The sequence below is a fragment of the Musca domestica genome, unplaced genomic scaffold, assembly GCF_030504385.1.
Source record: "Musca domestica strain aabys unplaced genomic scaffold, Musca_domestica.polishedcontigs.V.1.1 43, whole genome shotgun sequence".
Lineage (NCBI taxonomy): Eukaryota > Metazoa > Arthropoda > Insecta > Diptera > Muscidae > Musca > Musca domestica.
The window spans coordinates 7,838,206-7,859,230 of NW_026712332.1; the positions used below are offsets into that span (position 1 = coordinate 7,838,206).

General features: G+C 31.9%; 1 protein-coding gene across 1 annotated transcript in view; it reads right to left on the minus strand.

The window, feature by feature from the left end:
• Positions 1 to 21,025, minus strand: part of LOC101895517 (dmX-like protein 1) — a 181,707-nt gene that overhangs the window by 26,102 nt on the left and 134,580 nt on the right. Inside the window, exon 4 of the mRNA XM_059127245.1 lies at positions 17,148 to 17,351. Within this exon, the coding sequence (XP_058983228.1) occupies positions 17,148 to 17,351 (204 nt within the window). The remainder of the gene's footprint in view (positions 1 to 17,147; positions 17,352 to 21,025) is intronic.

Sequence of the window (21,025 nt, forward strand, 5' to 3'; positions counted from 1 at the left end):
TTGGGTACAGATCCAAATCTTAATTTGGATACTTTTTCATAGAAGAGAAAAAAACGAAAAATCAAATATTTCAACCAACAAACTTTAGAAAGTAAAAATTAATCTCGACAAAATTCCAAATATTTTCAGCAAAATGGATCAAAAAAATTGTCAAAACATTGTTATATGTTATATATTCCCCGATGTTGAAAAAAAGATCAGAAGAAAAAAGTATAACAAATATTTTAAAAACCTCACAGGTTCTTTTTGCATATGCAAACTAACCTTGGAGGTTAGTTAACCTTAAAATTTAACGTTTGTCCACTTGTAGAGACGCCAATTTTCTAATTCCAATTTTGTATGGCTACTCCAATATGGCGATTATGTAAATAGTTTTGTTCAATGAAAAGTAGATGCTTGTATGTAAATATTTTCCAAAAAAAAAGAAGAGAAAAAATGGAAGATAATCAAAAAAAACCTTTCCAAAAAGGCTTGTATGTGTCTGTGTCAATCAAAATGGCATTGGTTTACAAAAGTAGCGACTTCTGTAAAACTTCCAAAAATGGCGGATCAATACACCAAAAATTCCAATTATGTTTGCGGATGGACAAATGTTTATAAAATTCTTTCTCAACTGCCAACAATTTTTTCCAATTTTTCCAAAAAATTTAACGTTTTTGGGAACCTATGAATAATTTTCCAGATTCTTCCAAAATTTTCCACAAATTCCAAATATTTTTTAATGTATGTATGTGTGCAAATGTGAATGTATTTGTTGGTGTTACCAAATGTGCCATTTTTTGGTGTACTTTCGGATTGGATTTTTTGATCGGGTTTACCAAATTGGTTAACTGTCTTGTTTTAAAATTTCGTTTATTTTCGTTAAATTTTTGTTTTTTAATTGTTCGTGACTGAGTTTCAAAACTTTTTTGATTAAATTGGTGCGGTATTTAGTTTCTGTTGAAGTGGTTGTGTGGAATGGTAATTTATTATTCTTCCTTTTGATATTGGTTTCATATACAAGTCCGTGTATAATTTATTTCCATTCTGTGTATTTTTATGTTCAAGAATGGTATGCTGCTGTTATCTTCTATTTTAAATGTGAATTTTGGCTTTGTTGTGAAATGTTGTTATTAAAGTGTCGAAAACTTTAATTTTTTCCTCTTAATTATTGCGAATTAATCATTAATGTTAATTGAAAATGTAGGGTCTAGTGATAACAACCACATAATTTATTGGCTGAATTCAATATTGGCCTTGATTTCACCTCGGTGCATTGTATTTTGAACAAGTTTCCAGTTTTGTGTGCTTAATAATTGAATTCCTCTATCATTAGATGTAAAATATATGTATCTCTTCCGTTGTTTTTTACAAAATTATCGTGTTCTTTCATCTGCATTGTCGATTTTAAATTTTTAATCGTATTGGACATATTTGTTTTTGTCTGTTTTATGTTAAAGTCAGTTTCTTTAATTTATTCAATAATTTTGTGGGAAAAAGTTATTCTATTTTGAAAAAGGTGCTGTCTTGTTTGCCAACAAAGATTTAGAATTTGTGGTTCAATTTGTTATATGGGGGCTATACCAAGACGTTGACCTGTACAAAAAATTTTCTGTTTTAAAGTGTAGAATCCATTTTGAACTTCAAATACCAAATTCGAAAAAAATCCGGTGACAATTTTCTGTCTTAGGATGCAGTATCCATTTCGAACTTCAAATACCAAATTTAAAACAATTCCGGTGAATAATGTCGCTAAAATCATCAAAATACCGAATATCGGGAGGTACCATTATATGGGGGCTATATGAAAATGTGGACCTACATGGTCCGAACTTAACCTGCCTACTGGAAAAATAAACATGTGTGCAAAATTTTAGCCATCTATCTCAATTCATTCGAAAGACGGACGGACATAGCTAAATCGACTTAGAATTTTGCGCTGATCAAGAATATATATACTTTGTTGGGTCTGACATGAGTATTTCGAGGAGTTACAAACGGAATGACAAAGTTAATATACCCTCCATAGTATGGTGGAGGGTATAAAAAATATAAGATTGTGCTTGCTTTTTTAAATAAGTGGTAATAAATTAGTTGTAAAAGCAATAGCAGCGTGGATGTGCGCTACAAAAAGTTTAAATGTATGTACAATTTTTGAGAAATAATGCATCAAGGGACAACTATATATATGTTTATAATGTAAATTAGGGAAGAATAAATAAAAATAAATAGTACATAGGGTAATAAAAAAACTGCAACAAATCTAAGTTCGAATTGATCACCTTTGGCACAAATTATGGCTTTTAAACAGGTAATGAAACTGTCACACGCTGCCCGAATGTTGCTCTGCGGTATTTTGGCCCATTCTCGGCGAAGCGCTAACTTGAGGTGATGGATAATTTAGAATTTTTAGTGCCAACCTTGCTTTCAAAAATACTACAGACACAATAGTAGATTGGTATCCGGAGATTTTGGTGGACAAGAAGCGATGAATCTCATTTTGTAACTTTTTTTGGGTGGCCCGTGCTGAATGCGGTGGTGCTGAGTCCTGTCTTTGGCAAGTAAACACGATCACTTTGTTTGTTTACAAACTGCTGGACAACGAATGTTTTCTCATCGATGCAACTCTTTGGTGTAAGTTCTTGTTTTGGAATTTCAATCGCTTTACCCTGAGCTCATTTTATCATATTTGCCGAATGGAATATTGCGATATATTTAGCTCACGCACTTTCGAATGAATTGAGATAGTTGGCAAAAATTTTGAACACATGTTTATTTTTCGAGTAGGAAGTTTAAGTTCGTGAATGGGCCATGTAGGTCCACGTTTTCATATAGCCCCCATATAATGGTACCTCCCGATATTATTTATTTTATTTATTTCAGCGACATTATTCACCGGAATTGTTTCAAATTTGATATTTAAAGTTCGAAATGGATACTACATCCTAAGACAGAAAATTGTCTGTGCAAGTCCACGTCTTCGTATATCCCCCATATAACGGTACCTCCCGATATTCGGTATTTTGATGATTTTAGCGACATTATTCACCGGAATTGTTTCAAACTTGGTATTTAAAGTTCGAAATGGATACTACACAGAAAAATTTTTGTGCAGGTCCACGTCTTGGTATAGCCCCCATAGGAAGTTTAAGTTCGTGAATGGGCCATGTAGGTCCACGTTTTCATATAGCCCCCATATAATGGTACCTCCCGATATTATTTATTTTATTTATTTCAGCGACATTATTCACCGGAATTGTTTCAAATTTGATATTTAAAGTTCGAAATGGATACTACATCCTAAGACAGAAAATTGTCTGTGCAAGTCCACGTCTTCGTATATCCCCCATATAACGGTACCTCCAAATATTCGGTATTTTGATGATTTTAGCGACATTATTCACCGGAATTGTTTCAAATTTGGTATTTTGATGATTTTAGCGTCATTATTCACCAGAATTGTTTCAAATTACGTATTTAGAGTTCGTTATTGGAACTTCAGTCTGTGATAGGAAATTTTCTATGCAGTTCCAGGTCTTCTTATAGGCCCCATATGTCAGTACCTCCCTATATTAGGGATTTTGACGATTTTAGGTACAATAGCCACCGAAATTTTTTGAGATGTGGTATTTGAAGTTCTTAATGGATACTACACCCCAAGACAGAAAATTGTCTATGCAGGTCCAGGTCTTCGCACAGCTACGATATAACGGTACCTCCCTATATACGATATTTTGATGATTTCAGCTACATTATTCACCGTTTATTTCAAGTTTCGAATTTCAATATGGTAATGGCTTATGACAAACAATGCCTATGTAGGCCCACGTCGTATAGACCCCAATATAACGTCTATATTTGGTATTTTTAAAATTTTAACAAAATGTTTTAAGGATTTTATTTTTTGAAAATTTCCAAATTCGTTCCAAATGGTGAAGGGTGTACAAAGTTCGGCCTTGCCGAACTTACAGTTTTATTACAGTTTTATTCTCATCTATATTCTTTTTTACTTTATTCTCATCTATATTCTTTTTTACTTTATTCTCATCAATTTCATCCTGTTGAATCTCTTTAGGTGAAAATTTTGAAGTTGAATGATATATTTCATTATAAAATTCCTAAGTGCTTTCTGGATAAGTTGTTTTATTGGTGTTTATTTAGTTTATATAAAATTCTAAAATTTTCTGCTATTGTATTATGTAGACGTTCTACATCCGCATTTCCTGTATGGCTATTGGGTTTAGTAAGATGTAAAGCTATGTTTTCATTTTGTAGAAATTCTTTTAGTCTAATAGAATTGAATTTATTGTCCACTACTATTTTCTTTGGTTTACCTATCCTAGTGAAATGCTCCTCTAATTTTTCTATAATAGTTATAGTATTTCTGTCATTCATTGGATAAGCTGCCGCAAATGTAGAAAATTTATCGATTACTGTCAAAAAATGAAATCCTTTCATTACATATGTATCTACGTGGATAATTTCATTCTTATATATATATATATATATATATATATATATATAAGATTTGGATCTGTACCCAAGCAATCCCACACATATGAATCTGTTTGTCGATGTTGTATATATATATATATATATATATATATATATATATATCATATCATATATATATATATATATATATCATATCATATATATATATATATATATATATATATATATATATATATACAACATCGACAAACAGATTCATATGTGTGGGATTGCTTGGGTACAGATCCAAATCTTAATTTGGATACTTTTTCATAGAAGAGAAAAAAACGAAAAATCAAATATTTCAACCAACAAACTTTAGAAAGTAAAAATTAATCTCGACAAAATTCCAAATATTTTCAGCAAAATGGATCAAAAAAATTGTCAAAACATTGTTATATGTTATATATTCCCCGATGTTGAAAAAAAGATCAGAAGAAAAAAGTATAACAAATATTTTAAAAACCTCACAGGTTCTTTTTGCATATGCAAACTAACCTTGGAGGTTAGTTAACCTTAAAATTTAACGTTTGTCCACTTGTAGAGACGCCAATTTTCTAATTCCAATTTTGTATGGCTACTCCAATATGGCGATTATGTAAATAGTTTTGTTCAATGAAAAGTAGATGCTTGTATGTAAATATTTTCCAAAAAAAAGAAGAGAAAAAATGGAAGATAATCAAAAAAAACCTTTCCAAAAAGGCTTGTATGTGTCTGTGTCAATCAAAATGGCATTGGTTTACAAAAGTAGCGACTTCTGTAAAACTTCCAAAAATGGCGGATCAATACACCAAAAATTCCAATTATGTTTGCGGATGGACAAATGTTTATAAAATTCTTTCTCAACTGCCAACAATTTTTTCCAATTTTTCCAAAAAATTTAACGTTTTTGGGAACCTATGAATAATTTTCCAGATTCTTCCAAAATTTTCCACAAATTCCAAATATTTTTTAATGTATGTATGTGTGCAAATGTGAATGTATTTGTTGGTGTTACCAAATGTGCCATTTTTTGGTGTACTTTCGGATTGGATTTTTTGATCGGGTTTACCAAATTGGTTAACTGTCTTGTTTTAAAATTTCGTTTATTTTCGTTAAATTTTTGTTTTTTAATTGTTCGTGACTGAGTTTCAAAACTTTTTTGATTAAATTGGTGCGGTATTTAGTTTCTGTTGAAGTGGTTGTGTGGAATGGTAATTTATTATTCTTCCTTTTGATATTGGTTTCATATACAAGTCCGTGTATAATTTATTTCCATTCTGTGTATTTTTATGTTCAAGAATGGTATGCTGCTGTTATCTTCTATTTTAAATGTGAATTTTGGCTTTGTTGTGAAATGTTGTTATTAAAGTGTCGAAAACTTTAATTTTTTCCTCTTAATTATTGCGAATTAATCATTAATGTTAATTGAAAATGTAGGGTCTAGTGATAACAACCACATAATTTATTGGCTGAATTCAATATTGGCCTTGATTTCACCTCGGTGCATTGTATTTTGAACAAGTTTCCAGTTTTGTGTGCTTAATAATTGAATTCCTCTATCATTAGATGTAAAATATATGTATCTCTTCCGTTGTTTTTTACAAAATTATCGTGTTCTTTCATCTGCATTGTCGATTTTAAATTTTTAATCGTATTGGACATATTTGTTTTTGTCTGTTTTATGTTAAAGTCAGTTTCTTTAATTTATTCAATAATTTTGTGGGAAAAAGTTATTCTATTTTGAAAAAGGTGCTGTCTTGTTTGCCAACAAAGATTTAGAATTTGTGGTTCAATTTGTTATATGGGGGCTATACCAAGACGTTGACCTGTACAAAAAATTTTCTGTTTTAAAGTGTAGAATCCATTTTGAACTTCAAATACCAAATTCGAAAAAAATCCGGTGACAATTTTCTGTCTTAGGATGTAGTATCCATTTCGAACTTCAAATACCAAATTTAAAACAATTCCGGTGAATAATGTCGCTAAAATCATCAAAATACCGAATATCGGGAGGTACCATTATATGGGGGCTATATGAAAATGTGGACCTACATGGTCCGAACTTAACCTGCCTACTGGAAAAATAAACATGTGTGCAAAATTTTAGCCATCTATCTCAATTCATTCGAAAGACGGACGGACATAGCTAAATCGACTTAGAATTTTGCGCTGATCAAGAATATATATACTTTGTTGGGTCTGACATGAGTATTTCGAGGAGTTACAAACGGAATGACAAAGTTAATATACCCTCCATAGTATGGTGGAGGGTATAAAAAATATAAGATTGTGCTTGCTTTTTTAAATAAGTGGTAATAAATTAGTTGTAAAAGCAATAGCAGCGTGGATGTGCGCTACAAAAAGTTTAAATGTATGTACAATTTTTGAGAAATAATGCATCAAGGGACAACTATATATATGTTTATAATGTAAATTAGGGAAGAATAAATAAAAATAAATAGTACATAGGGTAATAAAAAAACTGCAACAAATCTAAGTTCGAATTGATCACCTTTGGCACAAATTATGGCTTTTAAACAGGTAATGAAACTGTCACACGCTGCCCGAATGTTGCTCTGCGGTATTTTGGCCCATTCTCGGCGAAGCGCTAACTTGAGGTGATGGATAATTTAGAATTTTTAGTGCCAACCTTGCTTTCAAAAATACTACAGACACAATAGTAGATTGGTATCCGGAGATTTTGGTGGACAAGAAGCGATGAATCTCATTTTGTAACTTTTTTTGGGTGGCCCGTGCTGAATGCGGTGGTGCTGAGTCCTGTCTTTGGCAAGTAAACACGATCACTTTGTTTGTTTACAAACTGCTGGACAACGAATGTTTTCTCATCGATGCAACTCTTTGGTGTAAGTTCTTGTTTTGGAATTTCAATCGCTTTACCCTGAGCTCATTTTATCATATTTGCCGAATGGAATATTGCGATATATTTAGCTCACGCACTTTCGAATGAATTGAGATAGTTGGCAAAAATTTTGAACACATGTTTATTTTTCGAGTAGGAAGTTTAAGTTCGTGAATGGGCCATGTAGGTCCACGTTTTCATATAGCCCCCATATAATGGTACCTCCCGATATTATTTATTTTATTTATTTCAGCGACATTATTCACCGGAATTGTTTCAAATTTGATATTTAAAGTTCGAAATGGATACTACATCCTAAGACAGAAAATTGTCTGTGCAAGTCCACGTCTTCGTATATCCCCCATATAACGGTACCTCCCGATATTCGGTATTTTGATGATTTTAGCGACATTATTCACCGGAATTGTTTCAAACTTGGTATTTAAAGTTCGAAATGGATACTACACAGAAAAATTTTTGTGCAGGTCCACGTCTTGGTATAGCCCCCATAGGAAGTTTAAGTTCGTGAATGGGCCATGTAGGTCCACGTTTTCATATAGCCCCCATATAATGGTACCTCCCGATATTATTTATTTTATTTATTTCAGCGACATTATTCACCGGAATTGTTTCAAATTTGATATTTAAAGTTCGAAATGGATACTACATCCTAAGACAGAAAATTGTCTGTGCAAGTCCACGTCTTCGTATATCCCCCATATAACGGTACCTCCAAATATTCGGTATTTTGATGATTTTAGCGACATTATTCACCGGAATTGTTTCAAATTTGGTATTTTGATGATTTTAGCGTCATTATTCACCAGAATTGTTTCAAATTACGTATTTAGAGTTCGTTATTGGAACTTCAGTCTGTGATAGGAAATTTTCTATGCAGTTCCAGGTCTTCTTATAGGCCCCATATGTCAGTACCTCCCTATATTAGGGATTTTGACGATTTTAGGTACAATAGCCACCGAAATTTTTTGAGATGTGGTATTTGAAGTTCTTAATGGATACTACACCCCAAGACAGAAAATTGTCTATGCAGGTCCAGGTCTTCGCACAGCTACGATATAACGGTACCTCCCTATATACGATATTTTGATGATTTCAGCTACATTATTCACCGTTTATTTCAAGTTTCGAATTTCAATATGGTAATGGCTTATGACAAACAATGCCTATGTAGGCCCACGTCGTATAGACCCCAATATAACGTCTATATTTGGTATTTTTAAAATTTTAACAAAATGTTTTAAGGATTTTATTTTTTGAAAATTTCCAAATTCGTTCCAAATGGTGAAGGGTGTACAAAGTTCGGCCTTGCCGAACTTACAGTTTTATTACAGTTTTATTCTCATCTATATTCTTTTTTACTTTATTCTCATCTATATTCTTTTTTACTTTATTCTCATCAATTTCATCCTGTTGAATCTCTTTAGGTGAAAATTTTGAAGTTGAATGATATATTTCATTATAAAATTCCTAAGTGCTTTCTGGATAAGTTGTTTTATTGGTGTTTATTTAGTTTATATAAAATTCTAAAATTTTCTGCTATTGTATTATGTAGACGTTCTACATCCGCATTTCCTGTATGGCTATTGGGTTTAGTAAGATGTAAAGCTATGTTTTCATTTTGTAGAAATTCTTTTAGTCTAATAGAATTGAATTTATTGTCCACTACTATTTTCTTTGGTTTACCTATCCTAGTGAAATGCTCCTCTAATTTTTCTATAATAGTTATAGTATTTCTGTCATTCATTGGATAAGCTGCCGCAAATGTAGAAAATTTATCGATTACTGTCAAAAAATGAAATCCTTTCATTACATATGTATCTACGTGGATAATTTCATTCTTAGTAGAAGGAGCTTCTGTTTGAGAAAATTTAGTTTTAATGGGATTTCTATCATATTTTACTTCCTGACATATTTCGTATTGATTTATTACGAGTTGAATTAGTTCTAATAATTTTGGATAATATATTTTGATTTTAATGTTATTGTAGGTTTCAAGAATTCCGGAATGCATATTCTCTCTGATATGGTACAAGGAAATTTGTTTTACTGCTTCGACTTGTTTCTATATCTTGTGCTCTTATTGTACACTTTGTTAATTTTAGTTTTCTATTATTTGAAAACATTTCTATAAATTTTTCCTGAACTTTGTTGTAATTATGTTCTGATTGCTCTGAATAAATTCCTACGTTTCCTTTAGTTATATACTTCCTGAATATGTCTCCCATATTGTCAAAATCTGATTCGGCTATAAAAATTATTTTCTTTCCATGTATTGTTTTAAGTTCTTCAGTTTTATTATTAGTAAGAATTATTTGGGTCTTATATTTGTTAACTATTTCCTTTTTTATAAAATAATGGTGTAGTAAATTTTCTTCCACTGAATGAACTGTTGCTAAGGTTTGATTATCGTCTTCTATTGCATTTACGGTATTTTCAAATAATTCTTGATCTATCTCTTCGTGTGATTGAGTTTTCGTTTTATTATCTTCATCATTTTTGTTGTCACTATTTTGTTCAATTCTACTCAAAAAATCTCCCACTCTCTGCCACCTTTAATATATTCTATATCAAAATCATATTCTCCTAACTTAACTAAACACCTTTGATGTCTTGGAGATATATCCTATCCTTTGTATTTAGTATGTAAATATTTAATTGGTTGATGAACTGTTAATATTTGAAATTTTCTTTCGTATAGGTATGGTCTTAGATAATTAACACTCCATAAAATAGCTAAAAATTCTTTATCTGTTGCTGAGTAATTTCTTTCATGATTATTCAATGTCCTTGATACAAAACAAACGGGGTGTCCTTCTTGAGAAAGCACAGCGCCAATAGCATAGTTTGATGCATCAGTGGTTAATGTGAATTTTTTTTTTATCAAAATTCAGATATTTCAAGATTGGATGTGAACTGATTACTAATTTTAGCTTTTCGAAGGCTTCAATATATGTTGGATCTTTAGTATTAATTTTTGTTCCCTTTTTCAAATATTTTGTTATACGTTGTGCTACTTTTGCATAATCTTTAACGAATTTTCTGTAATAACATTTTAATCCTAAAAAGCTCTTAATTTGTTTTTCTGTTTTTGGCAATTCTAAGTCTTGTATAACTTTTATTTTATTTGGATTAGGTTTCAATGCGTCCTTTGTTAAAATATGTCCTAAAAATTCAGTTTTTCTTTTTCATGAAATTACATTTATCTATTTGAATTTTTTAATTAGCTTTCTCTAAAGTTTTAAAAATATTTGTTATTGCTTTAACATGTTCTTTTAGCGAGGTACTAAATATGAGAATATCGTCTTGATATACTACACAAGTTTTATTTATATAATCACGTAAAGTTTCGTTCATCAACCTTTGATATGTTGCTGGAGCCTTTTTTAAACCAAATGGCATCCTAATAAATTCATATAGTCCATGAGGTGTTACAAAAGCTGTCTTTTCCCTATCTTTTTCTCTTATTAATATTTGATGATATCCCTTTGCTAAGTCAAAAGTTGTAAAATATTGTGCTCATCCCAATTTATCTAAAATTGAATCAATGTTTGGTAATGGAAAACTATCATCAATTGTTATTTCATTATAATCCACTACAATTCTATATTTTCTTTCTCCATAATTATCTATTTTCTTTGGTATTTAAATGTCCTAGTTCAATTCTACTCCAGTCCTCTGATGCTTCTAACGTACATATTTGAATATTTTTATATGGATTTATAATAAAATTTGTTGTTAGATTGCTGAAAGAAATTTTATTATTTATTACTGTATTAAATGAGTTGAGTAAATCTATACTTATTATAAAATTATACCTTCGTCCTGTAAGTGGTGTCACTTTCCACTTAATTTATCCTTCTTTAATATTAAATTGATCTGCTATATCTGTTAATATTTCATATTTTATCTTTCCTATTCCATGTATGGTGCTAAATTGAATAACTCCTTGCAATTTATATATTTTAAATTCATTTATGTTTTCATCAATTATACTTATACTCCTGTATCTATCAATGCTACATAGTCTTTATTTTTTATTGTTAATTTTATCATAGGTAAAAACTCTGATGTTGTATTTAGAAATAAATTATTTCTTAATAAATTCTTTCATTTTCATTTTGTTTACTGTCCTCTATTATTTCATATTGATTTACTTCATCTTCTTTAATTTGTTTATTATTGTCCTTATTTAAAATTGTTGAATCCTTTGCTTCTATGTTATCAGTTTCCATTCATCAGACTTATATTTAATGTTTTGAATTTCTACAATTAATTCACTTACATTGTTCACTTTCAGGTTTGCAATCATTCACTATATATAATGAGGTTCCACCGATGGTCTATATCTCAATTTTAAAGTTTCTTTAATAAGTTCCCAATTGTCTGGTTCCGAGATGTTTATAATTGTGTTCTTGGCCTGTCCTTGTATTATTTCATATAATATTAATCTCACTGCTTCCTTCTTCAAGTCTTCATTGTTAATAGTTGAAAGCAAATACTCGATGCTACAGAAAAAGCTGTTGACTGCTATTTCACCACTTCCAAAAGATTGGAATATGACTTATTGCCTTTAATATGGATTCTCTGGTACTAGTGTGTTGTTCTGAGCTTTGTTGTAGTTCGATGTAGGCACTTCTAAGCCTTTCAATTTGTTCATCCTTTCTGGCAATCTCCGCTAGGACTGCGTTGATGTCTTGAGCCTGGTTTTCCATCCTCCATCTGTCAAATACTGTATTTCTCTTTTTCCTTTGTGAACTCAGTTTTGATTTAATGTGGTGTTCTTTTTATTGTACTATGTGACGGTTCACTGCACTTTTACTTTTTGTAATTTTAGTGGTGTTTTTTTGTACATATGCAACTTTAAAATACACTGCTCTTTATTGTGGTGTCCTTTTTATTGAAATATGTAACAGATCACTTCACTATTACTTTTTGTCATTTTAGTGGTGTCCTTTAATTTTCACATGTGCTGAATGCGGTGGTGCTGAGTCCTGTCTTTGGCAAGTAAACACGATCACTTTGTTTGTTTACAAACTGCTGGACAACGAATGTTTTCTCATCGATGCAACTCTTTGGTGTAAGTTCTTGTTTTGGAATTTCAATCGCTTTACCCTGAGCTCATTTTATCATATTTGCCGAATGGAATATTGCGATATATTTAGCTCACGCACTTTCGAATGAATTGAGATAGTTGGCAAAAATTTTGAACACATGTTTATTTTTCGAGTAGGAAGTTTAAGTTCGTGAATGGGCCATGTAGGTCCACGTTTTCATATAGCCCCCATATAATGGTACCTCCCGATATTATTTATTTTATTTATTTCAGCGACATTATTCACCGGAATTGTTTCAAATTTGATATTTAAAGTTCGAAATGGATACTACATCCTAAGACAGAAAATTGTCTGTGCAAGTCCACGTCTTCGTATATCCCCCATATAACGGTACCTCCCGATATTCGGTATTTTGATGATTTTAGCGACATTATTCACCGGAATTGTTTCAAACTTGGTATTTAAAGTTCGAAATGGATACTACACAGAAAAATTTTTGTGCAGGTCCACGTCTTGGTATAGCCCCCATATTACGGTACCTCCAAATATTCGGTATTTCGATGATTTTAGCGACATTATTCACCGGAATTGTTTCAAATTTGGTATTTTGACGATTTTAGCGTCATTATTCACCAGAATTGTTTAGAGTTCGTTATTGGAACTTCAGTCTGTGATAGGAAATTGTCTATGCAGTTACAGGTCTTCTTATAGGCCCCATAAGAAGGTCCACGTTTTCATATAGCCCCCATATAACGGTACCTCCGGATATTCGGTATTTTGATGATTTTAGCGACATTATTCACCCGAATTGTTTCAAATTTGGTATTTAAAGTTCGAAATGGATACTACAGCCTAAGACCGAAAATTATCTGCGCAGGTTCACGTGTTCGTATAGGCCCCGTATAAAGGTACCCCCGATATTCGGTATTTTGATGATTTTAGCGACATTATTCACCGGAATTGTTTCAAATTTGGTATTTAAAGTTCGAAATGGATACTACAGCCTAAGACCGAAAATTATCTGCGCTGGTCCACGTCTTCGTATAGCGCCTATATTACGGTACCTCCCTATATTCTGTATTATGATGATTTTAGCGACATTATTCACCGGAATTGTTTCAAATTTGGTATTTGAAGTTCGTAATGGAAACTACAGTCTGTGACAGAAAATTGTCTATGCAGGTTGAGGCCTTCGTATAGGCCCCATATATCAGTACCTTCCTACATACGGTATTTTGACGAGTTTGGGTACAATACCCACCGAAACTGTTTGAGATGTCGTATTTGAAGTTCGTAATGGATACTGCAGCTTGTGACAGAAAATCGTCTATGTTGGTCCAGGTGTTCGCACAGCTCCGATATAACGGCACCTCACTATATACGATTTTTTGATGATTTTAGCTACATTATTCACCGTATATTTCCAGTTTCGAATTTGAATATGGTAATGGCTTATGACAAACAATGACTATGTATGTCCACGTCGTATAGACCCCAATATAACGGCTATATTCGGTGTTTTTAAAATTTCAACAGATTTTTTTAAGCATTTTATTTTTTGAAAATTTTTAAAATTCGTTCCAAATGATGGAGGGTATTCAAAGTTCGGGCAGGCCAAACTTACTGCTTTTTAACTTGTTTACACCTACATTCATTCCAATCTAAACATACATGACAAATAAAAAAATCAGCTTTTATTTCATAACATAGAAATGTATGAGTAATTTTTGCATTGTCAAAAACATCAAACATCTAATTTTTCTCAGAAATCGTAAACAACACATATGTAGTACACTACCAGTACAATAATTTTTTAATGTTCCGCTATGTAATACGCTACGATTTTGTAGTGCTCCGTCTGCGGTACACTACCTTTTATAGTGCACCTACTGCGGTACAGAACGATTCTCACTGTGCTCTGGTACAGTATCACTAAAATATTTTTTAAGGGTTGTGTTCCGGTACGGTGCATTATTTTAGTGTACCACTCCACCTCGGAACGGTACAGTACCGTACTGTTTATTTTCGAACGCTGGTTTAAAGTAGGAAATTTGGTTTTTATTAAAAAGGAGATTATCACGGCTTATGTAAGATAATAGATATCGAAAATTTGAATGTCAGATTAAAATGAATAGTGAACAAAAAATATTCACAAAAAGTGGATAAGTCGTACAGCGAGTTCATTGCATGCATTCTTATTTTGTATTATATGACTATCTGCTATGCGCCCCTTTGTAGAACAATTATTTGGTATTCCATTTCGAATGTAACCAATGGTTGAAATTTAGTCAGCATTGACAGTGGAAATGAATTATACTCTAATTGTTAATTGTTGGAGTCAAGCCCGAACTCCAAACGAGCCGATGCCTGCTTTTCTTAATATTTTTCCTCGTTTTTAAACAGCGCAATAGATGAATTAAATGCTTATAATTTCTTTTACAAAATCGATCGACCGTTTGTTTTAGTTCCATGGAAAAACTGTTTAAAATTTTTAATGAGCGTCTCGCAGATCAAGAATATATTTACTTCGTATATACATAACACAATATAACAATTTACAAAATGAAATCGCATAAAATTAGCACAAAAAATATTGAATGATTTACAAGTTAATTAAGAAAATAATAAAGGAAAAAGTTTATATCAACAATAGTTCCTTTAACTAAAACCTACGCCGTAAGAGGAGGTTTTCCACAAAAGTCATAACACAATTGGTAACACATCCATGAACAGGAGTATCGGTATCACCAACCGTGCGTCCCCTAAGTGTAAAAATTATCGGTAATTCACATAAAAATAAAAAAGGTGTGCAATTTCTAGATTATAAATAAAACAAAGCTATTTTGCAACAACAAACCACAAATATTAAAACATTATTATGTCGTAAAGTAGACAGAATTATGGTTATGTATGGAACAAGATAACAGATGGCCGCCGTGGCTTTGCTGACACACACGCGATCTTTTAATGAAATTTTAAATGTCCGTTTTGCATTAATGCTGCGGCATTTCATTAATGCAGCGTCCAGGACTGGGTTGTAGTCGGTTTATTCGCAAATAAAAACCCAAAACAAAAAAAATCTAAAGGTGTCAAACAGCTCGTTGGAGGCGCCAATTCTTGTCTCTAAAGTGCGAAATAACACGTTCTGGAAATGGCTGATGCAATAATTGAATTGTTTATCTGTCTGTATGTATGTGGCGTCTTGTTAAAACCACATGCCCTCCACATTCACTTCTTCAATTCTAGGCAAGAAAAAACTGGTTATCATTTCACGATACCGAACACAATAAAAAGGTCCAATGATTCATCCACCTAAAACACCACAGAACACAGTGAGCGTCGTTCTGGCAGGACTGGATGCGTTTCCATTGTGTAGCACTTACTTTGGCGGACCACACTGGGTCCACATAGTTTACAACAGGCCGCGATAGTTATAAGAAGTCAACCAGGTTTCTTTATCAGCTTCTCAATTGCTGCCGGCCAGATACTTGAGCACCTTGTTCCTACTTCTAGTTGTGGTATAGGGCGATGACACGGGGAGTTCGCATGAAATGCGGAATTTACAAAACATTTTTTACTTACATTTATACGAAGCTAAGTTCATTAGATTTAGCCTGGAATAAAACTAAGATCCCTCGAATAACAGGATTAAAAAAAGTCCCCCATTATACTTCCATTACTGTGAATCTATCATTCGACGTAAAATCAAGAGTTCAATATTTATTCCGTCTTCAAAATGTTAGCATAATTTTAAGTAAATACAATGGATGCATCAAAAATTATACAATAGACCTATGCCGCCCAAAGTGCGTATTGCTTGCTCTAAACAAATAATGGTATAATACAAAGGAATCGGTGAATAATATAAAAAAATTGTTGACTTATTTTCACCTGTTTGTAACAGTTACATAGAACGACTTTGGAGTAAATTATTTTTAATTGTGGTGTTATACGATCTTGACTAAAATATTTCAATTGGAAATGTAAATATTATTTGAATATTCCCATACGTAAATTGAAAACTAGTGCATAATTATCACATACTACCAAAGGTCATATAAAGAAAAAGGAAGATGTTGAGGCATAAAATTCCTGGAAAAACAGTATCCGCAGCCTGCTTTTGTATTCAACAAGAAAAATGCAGACTCAGTTAAAAATCCAAAATTAACAAAAGTAGAATAAAGAAAGTAGTTTTTAGTTGCAATTAAAAATTCTTTTGTTCAGGGGCACACTTTGATACTTTCCCCAAAAAATGAAGTAAAAAGAGAGATTTTGACTCCGATTGGATACGTGTTAAATTAACAGTATATAAAAAACAAACATGTAATTTTCAGTTTCAGTACATACAGTTTGAATGTAAGTGTCGAAAAAAAGATAGTACATCGAAATTTTATGTTATTTTCAGTTTGCATCCGTTCTTCAATAATATAAATGTTCCTCAGTTTATTTTGTTCTTCTTTTATTTCAATACATATTTTTTTGTTTTTTTTTTTCCAAAACTTTAACATCGTTAACTGGGGTGTGTTTATAACATTACAATTTAAATTTTTAAACATTTTGCAATTAAACTTCAAAAAAAAAAAAATGTAATCTTTTATGCGAAGTTATTTCATAATCCAAGTTTGAGTTAAAGTACAAAATATTATAAATAGCTAATTTATATATGGAGGCTAAAATTGTCCATGGAATGAACATACACGTTTTTTATGTCGGTGATATAAGCGAATTAAACTTGCATAAAAACAAGATTTACTTACTTTGTTTATTTTCGTACCAAATTTTTACTAGACGGTCGTTACGTCCACAAGTAGCAAACAATGTTCCATCTGGACTGAACGCCATATGATAAATTGGTATGGCTGTTTGACAGGACCAAATATTCTCCCAATTTGCGACATTCTCAATAGTTTCGTTTGTAGGAGTTTTATTTTCTCGATCACCACCAATCACAAATTTTACACCTAAAAATAAATATAAAATGTTACATAATTAAGCAAACATAATAAAAAATCCATAAAATAAAATTATTCCACAGAATAATCGATAACTTCACATTGAATCTACTTTAATTATATATTGGCTATAAATTGACCGCTACTTCGTTTCCAAATTCCAAATTTTAACTTTATCTGTTCTACCAAATCCAGCGGTCCTATATTTATTATTAACAGTAAGTACATTTTGCCTACATATAGTACGAACTTGACAAACTATACAGCAACCGCGAAAATTAACCAAAATTGTTGAAAATTCCAACAATAAATTAATTTTTGTTTCTAATATAAATGTGTCCTAAAGTTTAAAGCTCTCATAAATAGGAAATTAGATGAACCTTGGGCGCATCATTCGCCATAGATAGTGACATAGATGTATTTACCGTCTTGTGGCACACAAATATTTGATAATGAAGTCATTCTTGCACGAGATACTGTTGACCTTCCCTCCAACCTTAAGTATTTGTTTGGGGGCTGAGGAACTGACCACGCATACTTTTTAATCTATCTATACATCTATATATATAAATGAAAGTTGTGTTAGTTACTACGCTTATAACTTAAGAACCGCTCAACTGATTTTAATGATTCATACAAATTCGGAATTGTCTCCTATCCGAAAAGGATATCATACAAAAAAAAAATCACGTAAAAGTGTGATATATTAACATTTTCATTTTGACTTTTGAAATGTACAATAGTAATGTTTTATTTTGCATGATTTTTTTCCATTTTGACTTACTTTTTTCTAATGTACATTTGTAGTGTTTTTTATATTTTATTTTTGAATTCGAATATTAATATCAATTTATTTAATTGACTTGATTTCTTGAGAACTGAAATTGATGACGGGTTACATGGAAGTGTAGTACCGAATTATGTGGTGGCGAAACGGAATAGATGATATCGAAATAATTTAACGCGGTCACACCAAAGTTAGAAGATAATAACCTTTTCAAAATCGCTAAAAAAAAAAATTACGAAAAAAGAGATCTCATTACAAAAATTCTCAAAACGGGAAAATATCGAAAAAAAATGTCCAATGGAATTGAATTTTAAAATAAAAGTACATTCTATTGACAAACTTTGTAAGGATCTTTAAACAGTTGCTGTAAAAAATCAGCGAACAAGTTGAAGATTTTTTCAATTTTTATTATTCTTTTGTCATTTTTTTTTTCAATTTGTATTATCATATTGAATTCAGTGGATTTTTTGTGAACGAAATAAAGAATAATTTTTCACTATATACAATTTTTCACCAAAAATAAAATAAGTGCGAAATACGATTGTAACTAACATCTACCTTTCAACTCCAGGGCCTACATCGTGCTTCAGCTGGAAGATGCGCAGACATTTAAACAAACAAAAATGACCGAAAAAGACTAATGGGGCTCATTTCAAAGCGTGGACCTACTTCTTTCATGTGACAATAATCCGTCCAATGAGAGCTCAAAATGCAAAAATTTTTGGGACTACAATCAGTAAAGTACCAAATATAAAGGGTGCAAAATAGTAGAGCGAATGGGACTTTTAGTAAGAAAAGGATTTCTATCCTTCCAAAAATTCTTCCCGAACATTTAAGATACCTTAAATCGCTTTTGCATGACCTGCAATATGATATATGATATCGATCATAAATAACCATTGTATGATTTAAGCTATTTTTGGAGTCTTCGTCATTTTCTTCTATTTTTGGCCCTTATTTGGCATCTTTGTTTCTAAGGGAGTAGAAAATTCTCGGAGTAGGGCCCATATTGGTCTTGACCACTAAAAAATTGTATTTATGCTACCCTGGCGTAAGGAACCATCGTACAGATAATTGCCACATAAAAATTTATTCATGTAAAGTCCCCACATTGGAGTATCCCAAGTCCACTTTCACATCTAATGTGTGGTCAGAAAAGAAAATTTTGTATTCTATTGAATTTGTAACCCCCAAGAGAATATTGGTTGGGAACGTAGATATAGATGTACATCCCAAATCAAATAAATTGTGAAAAACAAGAACAAATTATAAATATAAGAAAGTAGCACGGGACCGAATATTTGTTGAATCGTCATTGAATTATACTATGATGAAAAATATGGACTTTATGGCGTCTCCAATTTACAATTTAAATGACAAATAAGATGGATAAAATTATTTTTACTTATTTAAATCACGTGAATTTTTTTCAGTTTGACATGCTATGTTGTTCTGCTATATTTTCGATTTGGCCTCTATTTGTCATCTTGGATTATAAGGGGGTAAAAAGTTTTCAATGTAGGTCGATGTTTCGCAGTAGTGCCCATATGAAGGTACTTCCTGATTTTACCTTATTTCAAAGGATTTGGCTAAAAATGTGTATTTGGGGGGGTGATAATCGTACACAAAAATTTCAACATATCTACAAATTTTAGAATTTTCTCCATGTAATAGTACCCCCACAAGTCCACCTTTTGGCGGACTTATGAGAACTCTAATGCACAATCTGAGGTGTTAATGGGTTTAAAAAAGTAATTAACTTTGGCTATTCTTAAATCAGTCAGCCCTCAATTATGAGGTGTACAAAATACAGTAAATTCCAAATTACTGCTCATTTGACTAAAAACTATAAATTAATCGACCAGTACATGAACACTTATAACAGTCATATCTTTGAATAATTATGCTTTGACAAATATGCATAATAGACTAAAACTACGGGCCGGCAACGCGGACAGGGTCAGCTAGTTATATTATATTATATTATATCATATTTTATTATATTATATTATATTATATTATATTGAAAATCGATGATTTGCATTCTTTACATACAGTCGCATTTTTATCAGTGCTCCAAAGTTATCCAAAAAACTTACAAAATAAACAATATCTACTTTCCAAACTACGCGTAACAATATTCACTTTGGCTGCCAAGTTCGTGTCATTGTCGAAGAAAAGATTGTGGTCTCCAGAACAAAGAAAATTAATTATATTTTATTACAACTTCGGCCGAAAACCTTTGATTCCACTGGAAAACGTTTTTTTTTTTTTTTTTGCAACTAATACAGAGAAAGGCCAAAACAAACATCAGCTGTGCTGCTCTTTCAAACCTGTCCTGTGGTTCATATCGATATTAGTTATCGATAAGTCAATCAATGCATTTACTGTGTTGCCACATCTAATGAGTATCAAGCGCACACTATTATCAACATCACCTGACAACATAAATTGTACACCGAAAAAAATTTTTACTGGTCCAAATATCAAGTACAAAGTACAGGAGGAAACCAAGACTTATTCTCGTGGAGCAAACTAGGTGATTTGTTGGATGACAAATTAAGAGATGTAGCTAAGAAGGAGGATGTTGCTGCCATCAAACAAGAAGTTGATGTTTTAAAAACTGAGAACTCAAAGCTCAAAGACGAAATTCAAAAACTAACGAATCGCTTAGAAGTAATAGACAGGCGAAGTAGATCGTCTAATGTGGTGGTGAGTGGTCTTGTCTGCAATAACACTTCGACTGCCAAAAAAAATGCTTATTAGCATGAGTAAGAATGAGCTGAACGTAGATATAAATATCATGGGCACAAAGATGCTGTCCTCTGGCAAATCGTTTGTGTTTACCCTCGAAACCCAGGGTGAAGCACAACGCGTTATCGAAGCAAGGAGACAA